The sequence below is a fragment of the Balaenoptera borealis genome (genome assembly GCF_965194805.1).
Source record: "Balaenoptera borealis genome assembly, chromosome: 20".
Taxonomy (NCBI): Eukaryota; Metazoa; Chordata; class Mammalia; order Artiodactyla; family Balaenopteridae; genus Balaenoptera; species Balaenoptera borealis.
In genome coordinates, this window is record NC_138879.1 from 6911711 (window position 1) to 6931184 (window position 19474).

Genomic DNA, 19474 nt, shown 5'->3' on the forward strand with positions numbered 1-19474 from the left:
TAACTCCAACCAGCAGCTTCTAATTCCTCTGCTCTCGGAGCAGCCGATTTGGCATGGAGGTCCTCACCTTCCCTCGGTTCCCAGCCCCAGTCTCTACAGTGCCACATTTACCCCGGTTTTCCTTTGCAGAGCGGGTTCAGATTTCCCACAGACCAGTTCCCTAAGGCCGGGTTTGGATTCTCTTTTTTCCTCCTAAGTAAACGCTCGCTTTCCCCTGTTCTCCAGAGAGGGAGCGTAGTGAGGGGCCCGGTGCCAGCGGCTCCCACCCCTCTGGCCGGGCACCCACCCCTACCCCGTCCACTCCCAGCTTCCTGGGGTAGCCCCTGCTCTTCCTGGGGTAGCCCTGCTCTTCCTGGTCCAGCCCTGCTCTTCCTGGTCCAGGATGTTTCTCTGACAGGTTTGCCCTGGGAGCCACTGGCTCTGGTTCTCCAGGCTTTCCCTTCTCTTGAAGTCCAGGACGTTGCTGATGAACGACATCCTGATTGATCCTTTCCTCTGAACCCTTCAGGATGGTGTCCTTCCCACTGTGCCATGTCATCAGGGCCCCTGCGTCCCCCACCCCACCCCTGGTCCTTTCTTCCTAGTAAACCGAGCGGGTCCAGGGTGCGCCTGGTGTTTGTTTCGGAGCCTCACCTTCCTAACTCGTGCTTGCACCAGCTCAGTGCCGGGCCCTCGACCCGTCAGTCAGTGCTTGCTGAAGAGAAGCAAGCGGGGCCATGTCCCTAGGATGTCACCTCGGATTTGCCTAGAAAGTAGCCTCAGGGCAGTAAGTGTGAGGAACAGCAGAGAAGCACAGCTCTGAGTTTCTATTGCATCCCTGGCCCTGGGAACTCGCCAGGTGATGCTGTCTTGACCCCAGGGAGCCTCTGCCGTTCCAGGTGCACACCTGGGTTAGGACCGGCCCTGGGGAGGCTGGGGGCTGTGTGAACGGTGTGCCCTCCCCTCACGCACGATGTGCCGTGTGCACCCAGCCTGTGCGCCCTCTCACTCTTGTTTCCGTCACCAGGCTGTCTTCACTCTCCTCCTCGGACCCTTCACCTTCTTTGACGTCCAGAAGACCAAGTACCTGCAGATCCTGACGTCGCTGATGAGATGGATCGGTGAGTCTGAGAAACACCTCGGGTCTGCCCTTTCTCCCCTCCTCCTGTCCTCAGCCACGTGGGCCACGGCCACATGAGCTCACGGCCAGGGCTGCAACGTGGCAAGGGCTTCCGTGGACTCCCGCGGGCCAGGAGGCGGCAGGTGCTCTGTGCCTTTTTACTGGTGGGGAAATCTAGTACCAAAAAAGAGAAGTCACTTCAAGGTCCCGTAATGCGGGCAGAGGCGGGGCTCAGCCCTGGACTGCTGATTCCGACCGTGCTGGGTCCCCCTGCAACCCGCAGGTGGGCTCCGGGGCTCCTGGGGGCCTGGGTCGGGCTCAGCCCCCTTCAGGGCAGGGGAGAAGCCTGCTGTTTGTTCTCATGGGCGCGCCGTGAGGCACAGCCATAAGACCCCGTGGGCCATGGCGGCCACCTCTGCGTCCCCGGCCACCAGGGCGGGAAGAGACACCCCATCTGCGGTACCTTCCAACTGTCTGATGCCCTGCTGAGCAAGCGCGCCACCATCCTCAGGGGAGCTTGGGGGTTTCTCCCCCATACCAGGTCTGCGGCCAGGAGCTTGGTCACCCCGACACTGTCCTGCCGCCACCCGGAAGGGCCAGGCTGCTGACCCACCTGGACCCGTGACCGGAGGGTGTGCAGTCGCTGCTGCCTCCCCACCGGCGGGCGCTCTGGGATCAGTTGCCGCCTGTTTTGGTCTAAAAACAAAGACGCTGTTGCTGTTCTGGCTGACGGGCCTGGCGGGGGTCTGCCCAGCCTCCAGGACCCCCGCGGGGCGCTCCCCAGGATCCCCACTGCCCATCAGCACGGAGGTTCCCAAGGAACCCGAGGTTGGGAGGCCTTCCTCCTGACCCTCTGGCCCAGCTCCCGTCGCTGCTGCACCCGCCCTGATCAGGACTCGGGGTGCACGTCGCTCCTCATTCCGTGCTGGCGCTCGGCGCTGGATCATGACGAGCTCAGGACAGTTTCCGATCCAGATGGTCTCCAGCAAGTCTGGCACCTTCAGGCCCCTGGCTCCCCTCACTCCAGGATTCCAGGATCCCAGCGTAAGGAGCCACTGCGTCCCAGGAGTCCTGGTGCATCTCCATTTGGAAGGTGCCAGGTCATCCAGCCCAGCCCCCTCCCCTGCAGAGGCAGGCGCTGCAGCTCGAGGACGGGGCGGGCAGCCTCCAACCCAGGAGCTCACGAAGGGGGAAGGCCCCCGCTGCACCCTGAGGGGACGTCTGCCAGTGCCTCGTCTTGAGCCAGACTCGCCAGCCTGTAGCTTCTTCCCACTCTTGGTCCTTCCAGCAAGGAAGTGAGAGCAGGACCGAGCCGTCCGGTGTGTGAGCTCTGGGGCCTCTGTAGCTCGATGAGCTGCCCTTCACCGTCCGGCTGAGACGAGGGAGTAGGATGACCCCGTCACACCTGGATGGGGCGGGAGTCCTTGTTGACCCCACCCGGTTGCTCTGACCCTATAGGCTGCTCTTCCCAAATTTCATTCACAGGCTCCAAAGCCCGGGGTTAAACTAACATGACCACCCGGGGAAAAAATGCAAGCTCCTTCCTTAGAACGTAAGGATCACGCTAGCTCCAGGGTAAGAAGCTGGAAGGGAGCCTCCGTGGGTACCAGGAGGGGTTGTGTCCAAAAATTGGGATCAGAATTACTGGCCGTCCAATCTTCTCCTTGTAAGTCCGCTTATAGGAAGTATTTGAAAGCCCTGGTTGACCTCCAGAAGGAAAAGTTTTCTCTCGGTAAGCTGTATTTGGAGAAAAACGTTCTCCCTCCTCGCTTCCCTGGCCCAACTCTGTTGCCCCAACTCCTCCACTCCCTGAAGTCGGGTCCCCAAGTCCTGGAGGTCTGGCCCCTGCCTGGCTCGGGGTTGGCTGTCCTTGACCTGCCGCATCAGCAGTGGAAGGGGCTCGTTAAGCGCTGGCTCCGTCGTCGGGGGGACAGAGCAGGGTGCGGGCGGTGGAGGGGACGCTGTGCTGTAGCTGACATGATGGATTCCTGGTCAGCCCACGGGGGGAGCCACCTGGGTAATGACAGTTAATGGCTTCCATAGCACCTGGGGCCTGTTTAGCATGACGAGGTCCTCTCCGCGTCTGGTGAGCAATGCATTTGTTAAAAGGGAGAAGGTTGTAAGAGGGAGACGAGGAGGCTGACGGTAAATAGAGAGCGATTGTCTGGGCACAGGACGCCAGGTGCCCCCAGGCTCAGGTCAGACCCAGCTCCCACCTGCAGAGGTGGCACTGAGCTCCCGTTGCTAGCTGGCCACAGGGTCCTCAGGCCCCTCGAGCGGCCCCTCCTGCCTCTGCCATTGGAGTTCTCTTCCTCCTCCTCCAGAACCGGGCTCACGGAGTGTCACCTGCAGCTCAGTTGCTTTAGAATCTCAGCTGCTCTTTCCCATGGCACAGGCCACCCTGGCCCCCAGTGACCCCATCCTGCCTCTCCTCCCAGCCAGAGCCCCCCTCCCACAGGGCAGCAAGGGGACTGCAGGGGGACTCCTCTGGTCTCCCACCTGCAACTTCCTGGGCCCTCGGTGGCAGCCCTTGCAGTGCGACAGAGCCAGGCGGCCGTGGCCTGGAGAGAGGGCACCCGGTGGAGACCAGCCCGTGAAGGTCGTCCGCGCTCGTGTTTTGGTGGTGACGTGGCTGTCTCTGCGAGTTACTCGCCTCTTTCCTCCCTCTGATCCTTGAGATAATCAGGCGGCAGCAGCCTCTCCGCGAACCTTCTCCCGGAGGCGCTGCAGTGCGTGACAGCTGCAGTGGGTGACGGCACAGACCAGTCCTTTGTCTCCGTGAGGGACTCAGGCCTCTGGGCTTGAAAATTAGACCCGTCTCTGACACAAAGACCTCTCAAGTGGAAGACAAATCGGCCAGTGAAGTCAACTCTCTAACATGTAGTTGAACCCGGGGTTCAGTTCCCAGCCTGGGGCGGTGGAGACACCTCGGCGTTTTCCTTCGTAGACCTGGTGGAAGGAGTTTCCCTGGTGCTGACCTCAGGCAGCGGGCGGCAGCAGGAGGTGGGGCAGGGAGCAAAGATTGTGGAATCCGGGGAGCCCCCAGGCAGCCCTGCTGTGGGAGGGAGCGCGCCCTGCCCACGGGACATCCCAGGGGGGTGTCTCCTCTGGCCCCAGCTGACCCCAGGTGATTTTTCTAGAACTCCTCCAAAGGCAGTGAGCACCAAGGCCCCGTTAGTCCTCTCAGGTTTGCGCCAAGTTGTCAGTTTGCAATGAGCTCCCTCTTCATTTTGCTTCTGAACGGCAGCTGTGCGGCCGTGCCCCCCGACCTCCCTCCTTCCCACGCACCCTGCCTCTTCCCGCCGCCCAGATTAGGGCCCAGACTGTCCAAAAGAGCCGAGCGGGGAGCTCAGGGTGGCAATAAGCTGGCTTGGGTTCCAGGAAGACAAAAGGGAAGAATGAGCACCAAAGGGACCGGAAAATCATAAATAAACGTGCTGAGCCGGAAACGTTCTTGTGCGTAATCAGGAATTTGTTCTGCCATCTGTTGAAATGAGGCTGGGGCAGACTTGCAGGAACCCCACCCCGAGCAGGGGCCCGCGGAGCTCCAGACAAGCGGAGAAGCCTTTAAGCTGGTTCCTCCAGGGTGTTCACCATGCCCTCCGCCAGAAGCCCCTGGTGCTGCCAGGACGGGATCTAAAGGTTGGATGGCCTTTGCAAATAGCCGCTTGTCGGGAAAATGTCAGAACATGTCTGACACGCGCCAACATCGATTCGTGTCTTCTGCTGATCAAATAAGTTCTGGAGAGACCAAGATGCTAAGTCTGGGAGACCCGGTTTGCAAATGCCCCTGAATTTGTGTGGACGAGAGCGATCGATTGCCATCCCGGCAGGTGGAACTTGTTCAGGCCTCAGCAGACTCCCTGACCTGCCCCCCGTGCCGTCCACTGGCTCCTGAACGCTCGGCTGCGGCCCGGGTGCACAGGTCGGCCGGCGTCCGTCGCCGGTGTGCACTGACGGGCCAGGCTCCCTGTCGGGCGGTGACGAAGGCCGGAAGATAAATCGGGACTGTGTGGAAAGCGCCATTGGCAGAGCTCAGCAGCGGGCCGGCATCCAGACGTCAGCCCCGTGTGCGTCCCTGCCCTTGGCGTCTCCGGCCACTGCGTCCTGGGAGCGGCCTCAGGGTGAGCCTCCCGTGGGGCTGGCCCGGAGATCAGGGACGTGGCCCAAGCCACCCCCAGAAAGAGCTGTGTCGCTGGATGGTCCCTGGAGAGACGTTGGAGCATCACTGGCTGCCTCCGTATGGCCCTCCCTCCGCCCCACCCCAGCGCTGTGTGTACCTGGGGAGCACCGGGTGGGGAGCCTCCCTGCCCCCACCAGCCTCCACCCCCATCGTCTTCAAGGAAGCCTGAGCCCAGGAGAAATGAGACGCAGGCCCACCTCACAGGGAGGCTGGGCTTCCTCCTGACTTCCGGCTCTCACTGTCAGCCGCAGGCCGACCAGGGACACTTAGGAGACGCCGACGACAGTGCTGTCCTTCGTGTCCACAGGCCCAGCAGCTGTGGCACCAGAGCCTGGAGCCCTAAACTGCGAAATGGACCACTGTGGACTGTTCTCCCTGGGCCGCCCACAGGGAGCTCTCAGGCTGGAAGGGGCTGCAGCAGCATCACCGCTTCACTCCCGTTACCAGCCCCCCACCCCCGCCCCCGCAGGCGGCTCCCACTCGGGGACATGAACCGCTGGCTCTGCTCGGGGCTCCCCATCTGGCGTTGTTAAAAAAAACGATTCTTTCTAATAAAGGCAGCTCTGGCTCAGGGCAGCCCTCCTCGGTCTGGGTTGTCAGGGACCCACAGGGCTGCCTTCCCTCTGATTGTGTATTCAGAGCACCACGCACGTTATTCCCATCTCTGTGCTCCCCTCAAAGTGGGTCAGGCACCGTCCTCCCCGACTGTTGGTGGATAAACTTGAGCCTGCCTCGTGAATTTTCTTGACACTGCTCGCCCCACCTCTCCCTGGCTGGTGCCCCAGATTTGTCTTCCAGACCGAGCCAGCAGGGAGAGGTGGGACCCGGTGGTGTTAGCCCGAGAGGCAGAAGGTCCTCAGGAGGAGACCATCACCTGGGAACATAAGGGCTCTGGTTTTACCTGTCCCCAGAATTATCTGTGGCCGCGTGGCCTCCTCCCCCGCAGATCCGTGACTGATCTCAGCTGGGTGTCTCCTGGTGGCACTGCTCTGACCTGTCACCACCAGCAGCCTGGGGTCTTCTACGTTTGAGCCATCTGTTCCCCACATCCTGTTGGCTCAGCGTGCCAGCTCAGCATTTGAATTCTTTCATGGTCACTCACTGCTGTCCCCTCACTCTCAACTGCTGCTTCTCGGGGGACCAGGAAGGACCCCCGCTCCTTAATGAAGGTAGCACATGGGCCCCCTCTGACCTTCCAGCCAGCCTTTGTCCTGAGCCTTTGCTGCTGCCCTGCCTACCCTCTCTCTGGGCCACTGTCCAGGGCTCTCCTGGGCCATTAAGGGTCCGGCTTTCCCTTGTTACACAACCAGTGGAGGGAATCCAGGAAACCCTTTTTATGTACATCTCATTTCAGTCTTAATTTTATTCTTGGTTTTCTAAAAGTTCTCTCTGCAGATGCAAAAGTCAGTTGAAAGAAGAGGAACTGAAGGGTTCTGTCTTAAGGCTTTTAGGGTAGAGTGGACACTTAATCAAAGTTTGCTGAAGGGCCAGCCACGTGTCACCAAATGACCCCTTTCATTAGCGGCAGGACTGACCTGAGAGCTCCGCTTGGCCCCAAGCAGAGGCCGTGGCTCTCCCGGCCGCACCTGCCCTCTGAGCGGCCTCTGTTGTCAGCAGCTCTACTCTGCGTGTGGCTGACACGTGTGCTGACCCGGCCATCAGGCAGGGACTCCTGTTCCACCAGGAGGTTAGCAGGCCAGCTGCCTGGACTCTGGCAAGGGAAGAGAAGGTGAGGCCCAGGCGGGGCGAGGTGTCTGACGGACACTGATGGTTACAGGCTCGCCTCTGCTCAGAATCAGGCTGCACACAAGCCAGGGTAAACCCCAGGCAGGCAGCCAGGTCAGGCAGCCATATCCGTCTACAGAGCTAGTGTGGCCCAGGGCAACCCTGGAGCTCCGGGGTTTACGTTCAGACCAGGGCAACCCTACGCCCTTGTCACAGTACTGCCTCTCCTCTTCCTCGCCTTCCTGTTTTCTCTCCGCATCCAGCCACTGCTTAACAGCTGTCTTAGCTCAGGCTACTGTAACAATACCACGGGCTGGGCGGCTTAAACGGCAGAAATTTATTTTTTCAGTGCTGGGGGCTAGAAGCCCAAGATCAAGGTGCTGTCAAGGTTGGTTTCTGGTGAGGCCTCCCTCCCTGGCTTGTAGACGGCCACCTTCTCACCGTGTCCTCACATGGCTTTTCCTCTGTGTGTGCAGAGAGAGAGCACGTACTCTGGTGTCTCTTTCTCTTCTTAAAAGCTCACGTATCCCATCAGATTAGGGTCCGCCCTTATGACTTCATCTAACCTGTAATACCTCTTTAGAGGCCCTGTCCCCAAATACAGTCACATTGAGGATTAGGGCTTCGACATACGAATCAGAAGCGGGGGACGGTGGAAAGAAGAAAGGGTTAAGAAAGGACTGAGCGGCCTTCAGGAAAGGTGACGGTGTGGAAGTTTTATATTTCCAGTCTCTGGGAAGGAGATTAGTCCACGAGCAGCCAGAGGCCCCTCGGCTGCGCTTTCCCAGCGATTACAAATGGAGCTGGCTCTGACAGCTTAAGAATGAAGAACTGAGAGCCTGCCGTCCCCGGCGCCACTTGCCATGCCTTGAGAGTGCGGAAAGTTGAAGGATGAAAAGGCCAGAACTCTTGATTTCGTACTTAAGACTTGATTGCTTCAGAGACTCAAATACCTGCCCTTTATCAACGACCTGCGCCTCCTGACACACTTGGAGGCGGGGAGGCTTTGCCCTGAATCCTTCTGGAGTAGAATCTCAGTCCCGTAAGTTGATTATGTAAACATCCTCCTCTTCTGCCTCCGTGATGATGATGATGACGACGACGACAACTACAGAGCTAGAATCCTCCAGAAACCACGGGGGCTGATCCTGCATGGGAAGGAAGTCTGATTGGCTTTAAATTCCCTCCCTTCAGTGGAAACCCAGGTGACTTTTTTGCAAGGGCAGCAATCACAGAATGTCTCATCGACCTGACATGAAATCCGAGGCAGGGCCAAGATGCTTCTGGAGCCGAGTGCATCTGCACGGGGAGCTTCCCCTTCTCCCCAGAGGGAACCCCTCCCAGCCAGAGATAGAGTGTGTCCTGTCTTCTCAGAGCATGAAAGGAGGCCCCACCCCGACCACAGCCTGTGCTCAGGTGGGAGGGTGATGACACAGGAAGGATGGACCCATGCGAGCACCAAAGAACCGGAACAGAATTCCTTTCCAGCGTCGCCCAGCCCCCTACAGAGAGCACGTGCCGACTCCCCCCCAGATGACAGGTGGAGGGGACAGCTTAGCCTTGTGTGGCCTTCAGTGGAGGGAGGGGAGGTGTCTCTGATTCACAGAGCAGATAGGAGCAGCCCGGGGTCCTCCTGACCCCCAGAGCCCCAAAGATCAGCTGGCCCTTGGGCCAGAGACGCTCAGCAGGGAAGGGTCATGACTGTGGCTCGACCCGGCTGGGGTCACGAGGATGACCCCAGTACCCTCCTTGGAGCAAAAGGAGAATTAGGAGAGAACTCGGTATTGACAAGTTTTCCTGCTTGCCTGTGCTTTCCGGATGGGAAATCAGGTTTTTCCGACAATAAAAGGAACTGACACATTTTTGAGCAACTGCTGTGGGCCAGGCCCTGCCCCTGTTCTCCATTGTACCATCTTATTCCATCCTCCCAGCACCCATGAGCTTCCCTCTTTTTTTTTTTTTTTTTTCTTGGTTAGGTATCAAGGGGAGGTAGGAAGGAACTTGATTTGATACCAAGGGTGGGGGAATTCTCTTTTTTTTTTTAGACACCAATTGTACTTGAACATTTGTTATTTTATTTTATTTTTTTTATTTTTAGTTTATTTATTTAGTTTTGGCTGTGTTGGGTCTTCGTTTCTGTGCGAGGGCTTTCTCTAGTTGTAGCAAGCGGGGGCCACTCTTCATCGCAGTGCGCGGGCCTCTCACTATCGCGGCCTCTCTTGTTACAGAGCACAGGCTCCAGACGCGCAGGCTCAGTAGTTGTGGCTCACGGGCCTAGTTGCTCCGCGGCATGTGGGATCTTCCCAGACCAGGGCTCGAACCCGTGTCCCCTGCATTAGCAGGCAGACTCTCAACCAGTGCGCCACCAGGGAAGCCCAGCATCCCCCTTTTTAAAGGTGATGGAGCAGAGGCACTGAGAAGTTAAGTGACTGCCCCAGGATCACACAGTTCGGTGGCAGAATCAGGAGTTGAACCCAGCGTAACTTGAGAACTTAAGCTTGTTTAGAAGAAGGGCAGCGGCCACCTCTCTCCCTCTCTTCTGCTCTTTCCAAGGGGTTAGAGCTTCGCGAGGTGAGCTGCCACTCACACCCCTGGCCTGTGGGTCTTGTGAGACTGCCCAGTGGCTCTCTGTTCACAGTCGGTCCTGTTCTTTAAGGAACAGTTACCCAGCTGCCTGCTCCCACTTTTAGGGCCGAGCAACTGCTTGGTCTTCAGTGGTTCTCAGCTCAGGCTGACGTTACCCTGTCAGTTCCTCCCAGCTCTCCTGAATCTCGGGAGGCCCCGGCCCAGCTCTGATGACCCAGCCTAAGGAGAGACACATGCAAGCCCCAGCACCTCTGAGGGCAGGGTGGTGGTGAAGAAGGAAGCTGGTGCCGGATCCTCCCCCGGACCCAGCTCCCAGCCTGGAACGCCAGTGCCCGAGCTGGGATGGGCACCCCCGGCCATTCATTCGCATCAGCCCTGGCATGTTGATCCCCTTCTTGGAGAAGAGAGCGCCGTCCTCCTGACAGCCGCCTTGACAGATGGCCTCCACCTCGCACGTGTCAGAGCAGAGCCACTTACAGAGCTCCGAGAACAGCAAGGTGTCTGGGGGCAGCATCAGGGCCAGTCCAGAGCTCAGGGAGTTAGGCGGCTCCCCAGGAGGCAGGCCCACCCGGGCGAGGCACGCTGCAGGGCTGGCTTGTGCGGAGGGCCCGGGGCTGCTGACACGGGCCCCGGGGCACCACTGGGAAGAGTCCGTCAGCTTCGCCCTTGGCTCTTAATCACGGCTTCACATATATGTGTGCTCTGGGGCCCTCAGGGATTAAGGATGAGGGATCTGGCCTTAGTGGGCATGTGTCCCTCTCCTCCGTGACAGCTGTGTTCCTTCCAGTGCCTGCAGAGGACACAGCAGGGGTCAGGGCCGGGCACGGGCCACTGGGCAGAGCCCTCCTGCGTTCCAGAGAAGCTCTGTTCCAGCTCGAACTTCCACCAGAATGTCCCTCTGACCTGATGACCCAGGACCACAGGCCACCTCCCCAGCCCTACCCAGCAGTGCCTTCCCTCTGCAGGGCAGGTCGCCCTGGTGGGCACAGCCCGGGGAACTGATAGCCTCTTTTTCCTTTAGCTTTTTAAAGACTGGCCCAGTATCACACCTCAGGCCTAGGTTTTAAGTGTCTCGTGCAAATCAGGGCAGGTGACCGAGGGTTACAGTGAGGAGACCTGGACTGAGGTTGGGGGCAGGGGGCAGAGATCTTTCTGATTCCCAACAGGTCAGGTGCTTCACTCACACACCGCCACGGAGCACACAGTCACAGTAAACCCATGTTGCCCCATCAAAATATAATGCGAGCCAACTGGGGAATTTTCAATTTTGTGGTAGTCACATCTGAACATTTAATTAATTTTAATAATATGCTTATCCAGCCTAAGATACCAAAAATACCTTTTCAACATGGAACCAATATGAGAAAATGATGAATGAGCTAGTTTACATTCCTTTTTCACACTGAGTCTTTGAAATCGAGTGTGTGTTTTAGACTTCGGCATGGCTCGTTTTGGGCCGGCCACATTCAAGCTCTCGGGAGCCTCATGTGGCTCATGGCTGCCGTGGCGGACAGCACAGCTGCACGTGCTTCTCTTTCAGAGCTCGAGGGTTTTACTGCCACCTGCTAGGAGGGCCCTCAGAAGCATTCAGCGTGCCCAGAGGTAGCCCATGCATAATTCCAAAGCCAGTCTTGGGGAAGGAGCAGAATGGTAAAACCATCATGAGGGATCCCATGTCCCATCATCACACTTACAGAGTGACAGCCTAATGGCGGGGGGGGGGGCGGGGGCGGGCAGGGGGCTCCTGGGAGAGCTCTGCCCTGCCCTCCTCCAGGCAGGGAGAGTCTTGGCCCGAGCTCTCCAACTCCGGTGATGCTCAGGCAGGTGGCCCGGCTCATGCCAGCCCCACACAGACCCCAGAATCCTGTAAGGAAGGCGGAGCTCTGCACAGCCTCACTGCCACTCCAAGTGCCTGGGAGAGCCCCACCACGGCCCAGAGGCCAAGGCAGAGCCCCGGAAGGAACTCTCCCCTCTCCAGCGCCAGCGCAACCCACCCAAGGGTGGGTTCCAGTGCACGAAGGCTGGAACTGGCTTCTGACCACTCTGACCTCTGTCTTGACCCACAGCCCCAAGACAGGCATACTGGGGCCACTGGTTGGACTCCCAGAGCCCCGGACCCAGACCTCAGACCCCTGCTCATCTCCACTTGGCCCCAAGAACGAGTCAACTTCAACTCCTGTGAGGTCTGGGCCAGTTCACCTCTTTATGCAGCCGAGGCCCCAGGGTGGAGGGGCATCCGGGAGAGCAAAGGGAGGAACCAGGAGGGGCTGAGAAGTCCACATTCAGGGTCGTTTGTTTTTTCACTCTCATCCCCTTATAAGTCTGGACCACCTTTACCCTTTGGCAGGAGTTCAGAGGGTGTCGGCTCACCGGCCCAACTCTCTGCAGAGGAGAGAGGCTCTGAGGTCAGATAGACAGACAGCCGTGAGGCAAGACAGCTCCCAGCTGGGGCCCCTCATCTGACTGTTGCTCATGAAGAAGGGAGGAGCAGGAGGCCTCTGCGGACAGCGGCGTTTCTCCTCTGCCCGCTCAAGGGAACTCATGGATGACTCGTTAATGTCGTGAGAATGCATCTTGATATAAAGTATTACCTTGACCTCCATACTTGAGGCTGCTGACGTCCCCAGGACAGAAAACTAGTACTGACATGACCCCACTGACCTGCCACCATCCTGATATTGTCACCCCGGACGTGCCTGTGCTGGAGGGCCGTTCCTGGTGTAAATTTTACTTTTAACCTGACCTCCTCAGAAAAGGAGGCGGACAGATGTCTCCTCTAAGCTGTGCTCTCAGGGCTCAGGATTTGTACTGAGATTAGGACTTGCCTCCCGCTCCTGTCTCCCTCCCTCCCTCCCAAGGCAGCGCATGTGGGGAGAGCGGGGAGCAGCTCCAGGTGGATGAATATGCTGAGGGCGGAGGCGGTGAAATCCCGGGGCCCTGACCCCCTGTCGCCGCCCTCACCAGGCTGCTCCTTCCCTCCTGCACCGCGAGGGGGACAGCCGACAGGTTCTTCCACGTCAGCTCTGGTGCCCGGTTCCCCTGTGACCCCCAGATGGTCTTCTTCCCTGGGCTTGGATGTCCCGAGACAGGGATCTCCCCATCTACCCCCCTGCCCCTCCGCAGCTCATGTGGCTATTAGCCAGGTCTTTCTTTTGTAGTAATTTGTGTCCTGTAAGTTCCACCCGGTGGGCCCCCTGGACCTTAGGCTCCAGAGGACCAGGACCATAACTGCTGGCTCAGAGCACCATCCCCAGATGCCCAGAATAGTATCAGCACAGTGGGCCCTCAGTACATCTTTGCTGAATGAACGAATGAATGAATGAATGGTCCTGGTGAGCCCCTTGAGCCACACAAAACAAGCGCAGTTGTTTTTACATGGGCTCTTACCGCAGGTATTAAAAAAGAAGTCTCCTGGTCCCCCTTGTCACCCGGCAGCTGCCTCTTCCGAGGCCGTCAGCCACTCCTCTGGTGACATGTGTCAGGCCCTCACCTCCTCCCCCCACAGCATCCTCCCCAGCAACTCGCTGCACCTCCTCACCCCTTGGAGCAGGACTCCTGTGCGGGGTGCGGGTGGATGCAGGTGGGTGCCGACTGTTACCCTGTCCATCACGTGGGCTCCCTGAGCACAGCCCGTGAAGCTCAGAGAGAAGCCCGGCCCGCCCTGCCCTCGGGGAACTGGGAGGCCTGCTCACCCAGACGGCAGGACCGCCAGCGCCCTGCCCCCCTCTCCCAAGCGGCCACCCCCGCCTCCCACACGGCCGCGACCAGGTGGCGCGAGCTGCCAGTGGCCGCGCCCGAGCCCTGGGCATCCTGTGTGCACTGAGAACCCTGCTCTCCGCCGAACTTCCTGGCCGTGTTTGTCACTCACAACCTGTCATCCTCATTTCATCTTGATTTATTATCAGATCTAATGAGTTTTTGGAGCAGCTATCTCCCAGGGACGGGACGATCAATCTAGGAGATGGCTGTTGAACTCTGCTTCCCCGGCAATGAGGGGAGGGAAGGGCCGGGAGCAGAGGAGTGTGGTCCAGAGGGCAGGGCCGGGCGGCCCTGGTGCCAGGACCCCTCAAGGTCAGAGCCGCCGGTCAGGGCTGTCCAGACAGCTCGCCTTGAAGTCAGCGAGCCAGTTTCTGCCTGCGTTTCTTACAGCCTCTTGGAGATGTAGGGCTGAGGAGGAAGATAAGCAGAGAAGCACCAGCCAGCATCCCAGCTGCAGGGAGCAGTGATGAGCTCACGTCCCAACAGCCAACTCCTCCCTGCCTCCTCCACGCCCACCAGACCCAGGGCCCCGCCCACTTGCCTCTTCGCCAGTCCGTGCTGGCCTCGGCCTGGGCCAGGAGTAGCGCCGGGTCACCGGGGGACACTCCGCTAGTGGCACGACAGGATTGAGCTCTTGTCTTACAGCAGCTGCCCCCTTTGCCCCGACCCTGGTGGCCCACCTCTGCTGGCAGAAGTGTCAGCTGCAGCCTCCTGAACAGCTAATCAGCAGGCGGCCCGGGGGCCAGCTGTAGCCGCCCTACCCGCTCAGCTCTGCTTCGTAACCCTTTCCGGCCCAGGACAGACTCCCTGGCACATGGGAGACTCCGCCTCCACCCCGTCCACCCTCTCCCCTGGGGGCCCCCCCTCACATCCTGCCCCAGCTTCCTGGGTGCGGTTCTGCCACACAGATCTCTGGCCCGCACACCCCTCCCGCACCCACCCTGAGAAATGTGACGAGCCAGACTGCCGGGGTCCTGGGTGTCCCCGAGGAAACAGGGAGGCCCTCACGGGGTGTCCTGTCCCAGCCCCGAGAGGGTTCAGCCAGAGGCAGCTCCTGGACTGAGACCTCAAGGGAGGGACTGGGTCACCGCTTGCCCGTTGACCGACCAGAGCTGGCGGGATCTGGGATCCCCGTCAGTCGTGGGGCCCTGGGAATCAGGGGTGGCGGGGCCGGAGCCGGGTGCGAGCATCAGAAACAAATCATCGTCTTTACTGGCAATTTTCACAGGCCTGTTCCCTGGCTCCCCTCCCCCCATCCTGTCCCCAGCAGTGTCAGCAGCTCTGATGAAAAGTAACAGATGACATTTCCGTTGAGCCCACTTCCAAGTGTCATTTTGGGAAAACATTGGTCTGGCTTCCCGTGAATCCTGGAAGAAAGACCTCTCCCTTCCAGGGAGCGGGGAGGGTATGACGTGGCCCGAGGAGACAGTGGGGAGACCCCCAGCCTCCCACTCGGGAGGAGCCCTGAGCTTCCGATGCGCCAGCAGGCAGGAGCTGCGTAGCTGGCAGGCAGTCTCTTCAGCCACTGTTCCTTCACGCTCGCCTGCGTCACTCCCTGAGAAGTGTCAGGTGTCATCGTGGGCTCTACCTGAGCGATGGGGGCCCGGGCTGGAGGGGCTGTCAGGTCTGGTCTGAACAGAGACAGCAGCGGTTTATGGGCTCCAACACTGGAGACAGGGACACCGGTGGTCCCTGGGTGTGCCGAGTGGCTAAGGGTGGCGGTTCTGGGAGATCTGGATAACAGATGCAAGAAGCCAGAGACTCAGAGAGAGACTGCTCGATCTGGAAGTATGTCTGTCTTCTGGGAGCACCGGCTGGGAAGCCCGGCTCTGGGTATGAGACCCACAGGAGGGCCGCTGTAAGAGGTGCAGCCAGCCTGGAGCTCTGTTTGCTCTGAACAGATAGATCATGGGCCCCTACCGCTTCTGCAGCAAACCCGGGTCAGAGTTACTCCCTGTAATTCTGTGCCTCCTGCCTGTGCCACCAGGCCCAGGAGAACAGAGCCACATGCCCTTGGCCTCCAGCCTTGGACTCAGCTCCCACCAGCCTTGAGCTTTGGTGCCATTTCTTCCCTCGAGTGACCCCAGGTACCTTCCTTCTCGGTGTTGGCCCCTGAGTGCCTGTCCGCCTTCACTGTCGCCCCTTTGCTGTCCCTAGCAGGTGCCCTGGCCCAGGAGGACACCTCCTCCCAAGTGCTCTGTGCCCCTTACCCCTCCACCCCTGCTCCTCAGACACACGTTCTTTAAGCCAAAGGAGAATCAGGAAGCTGGCAGGAACCCCCCCAACCCCCAGACCCCTGGGGCTGGTAAGGGAGCCGGGAAGTGCCTGGCCAGGAGCCTGCACTCCTCTGAGAAGACAGCGCGTGGCTCCGCTGCTGACCCCCCGTGCAGCCCCCATCGTGCCCGGCCCTCACCCCCAGACACCTTCCCTCACCTGCTGGCGTGGGGCGTGCACAGCATGTCCCCGGCGGCAGCAGCCACTGCTGACCTGCCCCAGAGTGTGACCCTCACGGCCACAGGAATTTAGTGGTTCTTTCTCATGGGGCTCGGGTCCCTCGGCAGGCGCCCCCAGACCAGAGACTGTCCCAGGTAGGGCTGCCCCTCCTTCCCTGGCTGACTCCCCTCCTGTTTTCCAGCTTTCACCATCATGATCGTGCTGGCCCTGGTCCGCATCGGGCATGGGCGTGGGGAGGGGCACCCGCCGCTGGCCGACTTCTCCGGGGTCCGGAACCTGTTCGGCGTGTGCGTCTACTCCTTCATGTGCCAGCACTCCCTGCCGTCCCTCGTCACCCCCGTCTCCTCCAAGCGCCACCTCACGCGCCTGGTCTTCCTGGACTACGTGCTGATCCTGGCCTTCTACGGCCTCCTCTCCTTCACCGCCATCTTCTGCTTCCGCGGTGACAGCCTCCTGGACATGTACACCCTCAACTTTGCGCGCTGCGATGTCGTGGGCCTGGCGGCCGTGCGCTTCTTCCTGGGCCTCTTCCCCGTCTTCACCATCAGCACCAACTTCCCCATCATCGCCGTGACCCTGCGCAACAACTGGAAGACGCTTTTCCACCGAGAGGGGGGCACGTACCCCTGGGTGGTGGACCGCGTGGTGTTCCCCACCATCACCCTGCTGCCCCCTGTGCTGGTGGCCTTCTGCACCCACGACCTGGAGTCCCTGGTGGGCATCACGGGGGCCTACGCGGGCACGGGCATCCAGTACATCATCCCCGCCTTCCTGGTGTACCTCTGCCGCAAGGACACCCAGCTGGCCTTCGGCTACGGGACCGTCAACAAGCACGGGTCCCCTTTCCGCCACACCTTCTGGGTGGGCTTTGTGCTGCTCTGGGCTTTCTCCTGCTTCTTCTTTGTCACCGCCAACATCGTCCTCAGCGAGACTAAGCTCTGATGTCAGGACAAGTCTGGTGACGAGAGGGGTGGGGGCCACCCGCCCTCCCCGCTGGCAGAGCCAAGAGCTAGTTGCCTCCCAGGTCTCCGTGGGGCAGGCAAGGCCCGGGCTCTTGGGGGGTGCCCTCCACGCCTCCAGCCGGGGGGCTCCTCCCCACCCAGGATTCCACACAGTCTCCACTTCGCCTCACTCGCCGGGGTCACCCTCCTCCGGGTCCTCCTGCCTGGGGCTGCCCCCAGCCAGCCGAGTCCCACAACCGGGGCACACGGCTGCTCCCAGATTCTAGGACTGGTTACTGGGATCGAGCCCTCTGCTTTCACACACCCCACCACCAGGGCGGGCTCTTCCCCCGGAAGGGTGGAGACACAGTGCTGGCACTGCCACTATTTATACCAGACACGTGTCCCCCCACCCCTTACCCCGCTCTCCCAGTCCCTCCCGCATCCTTGTCTGGGAAATCTCCATTAGGGCAACCCCAGGCCCTACCCCTCCTCTCCACTGGGCCTGGCAGGGCTCACCTTCCCACCAGGCCTGGAGGTGCCGAGTGCCTCTCCTAGGGGAGTGCCTGGCCAGCTGACGACAAGGACCATAAGTGCTAATTGGCACCAGGGTCCCCAGACCAGAGCTGGGAGGGCCCTGCTGTGAGCGCCGGCTCCTGCCCTGGGCTCCGGAGCCCACGATGACTCCGGAGCAGCGGCTGGGAGCAGCCTCTCCGCACGGGCACAGCAGCCCACGCACGGGGTTTAAAGCCCAGAGCACGCGACCCCTGAAAGGGAGCCTCGGGCTTCTTGGGGGGGGTGGGGGGGTGCAGCGTACAAGGGCCACCAGAGGGGAGCTACCCCCAGCTGTCACCGCAGTGGCCTGGGAGCGCCCCGGGCATGGAGCCCGTGGTCCCCAGCCTGTGAGAGAGGTCGGGCCTGCCCCCCAGCACATGGAGCAGAAGCTCTTACCTTACAGAAAAAACCCTGAGAAACCCATGCACAGACTCCAGCAAAACCCTAACCATTTACATTTCAGTCTGAATAAAGCGCAGCTGTGGGGGTGCCCCGGCCCTGCCCCGCTCCATCACTAACGGTGGCCCCTCCCCCCGGCCCTGCCCCCGCTCCATCACTAACGGTGGCTCCTCCCCCCGGCCCTGCCCCCGCTCCATCACTAACGGTGGCTCCTCCCCCCGGAGCCGAGCTGTGGGTGCTCAGCGTTCACACTCTCTGTGTCCCTCGGGCACTGTGGGGTGAGACGGGGCCCCGGCCACCATTCCCATGGAAGGAGGGCCAGGTTCCCGGGCACCTCACCAGCTCCACGTACTCCCCTCCCCCCCCAACAATCATGCATGCACCTGCTGGGCCCGCCTTCCTCGAGACACAGGTGACCCTAAAGAACTCTGCATTTTCAATGTGCCTTCTCCTGCTTCAGGGCCTGGGGGCTCCTCCTGCCCCTCCCTCGTGTGGCCCCGGCCCTGGGCCTAATCCCACTTGTCCTGGAGCCCAGAGCAGCTCGACCAGGAGCAGCCTCTGGGATGGGGGCTCGGCCCTTCCCCCTCCCTCCGTTGATTTCCGTGCCTTGCTCAGCTCTCCAGGGAACCCCTGCAGCCTCCCCCCTGCATCTCACCGTCATCGAACGTTGGACAGAGCGAGGACGCCAGGTCTCCCGGGGCCCACGGTGGTCTAGGGCAGGGGGACATGGCATTTGCAAGAACATGGGGAGTCCGCAGGCGGCCCCAGCCCTCCCCTATGGCCCCCTGGCAGCCCCGGCCTGTGAGAGTCCCGTGTCCTAATCGGCCGCGATCCGCTGTCTCTCTTTTGCTGCACATCTTCAGTTCTCACAGCTCATCCGGCGTATTGTTATTTTCCATCCTCGTGAAAGAAGGACGCCTCTTCCCCGTTTGCCATCGTGGCTGCTTCCCAGGAGGCCTGGCGGGGTGGGCGGGGCCGGGGGCCTCCACGAGGCCCCGTCCTCCGTGGCTCGGACCCCGCCTGGAGCTGCCGGGCTGTTTGCTGAACACTCAATTAAAACATCTGTACTTACCCTTCTCCAATTACATTCCCTCTTGCTTAAGGACAAAGCAAATTAAATCATCCCGCCGCCTCAGGCTCCAATCCAAATTTTGGACACGAATTTACTAGCGTGATAAAGCCCGTTTGCTTTATGTGGCGGTCTGGAGCCACGCAGCAGTGGAGCCGGATGGCTGCATTCCCCTCCACCTCCGAGCTGGGCAACCACAGTCCCGGAAGGAATTGGCCGGAGGTGACCACGTCACTGGGTTCCTTTGCTCCTTGGTGTTTGCCTGCTGTCTGTTGTGCTAGAGGTCATATGGGGTCAGCTTCCTCTCTACTGCTGATGGCCTGGGGGAGGGGGCGCGAGGACCCTGACAGCTAGACGTTCCCAGCTGATGCTTGTTCACCTTGCCCATGCAGCACATTCGCCTGTGAGTTTTTACATCAGCTTGCGGAGGTGGGCCAGTTGGGTCATGGTCTCCGTTCTACCGATGGGCCCTGTGGTCTGTGGTGGGGAAGCCAGAAGAGGATGCCAGCCCAACCTGGCCCAGGTACAAGTGTCGCTGTGGAGGAGAACATAAACTCAGCAGGCTCCACCCGACGCCATTCACCCGCACTGCCCCAGACTGGCCCCGAGGGCAGGCCAGGTCAAGGTGGGAGGCAGCCTTCTCTGTCTCGTTCCCTGCCGAAGCACTGGAGCCTCGTGCCATCGCGCCAGCGGCTCCTGGCTGT

At 60.4% G+C, this 19474-nt stretch overlaps 1 protein-coding gene across 5 annotated transcripts in view; it reads left to right on the forward strand.

Moving 5' to 3' along the window:
- TMEM104 (transmembrane protein 104) overlaps positions 1–18844 on the forward strand; it is a gene marked incomplete at its 5' end in the record, with an annotated part of 60100 nt that extends 41256 nt beyond the window's left edge. For all 5 annotated transcript variants that reach the window (XM_082373087.1, XM_082373088.1, XM_082373089.1 and 2 more), the window contains 2 exons: positions 1007–1100; positions 15988–18844. In XM_082373087.1, coding sequence (XP_082229213.1) covers positions 1007–1100; positions 15988–16748 — 855 coding nt within the window. In that variant the 3' untranslated portion in view covers positions 16749–18844. The remainder of the gene's footprint in view (positions 1–1006; positions 1101–15987) is intronic.
- Between the last annotated feature and the right edge of the window lie 630 nt (positions 18845–19474).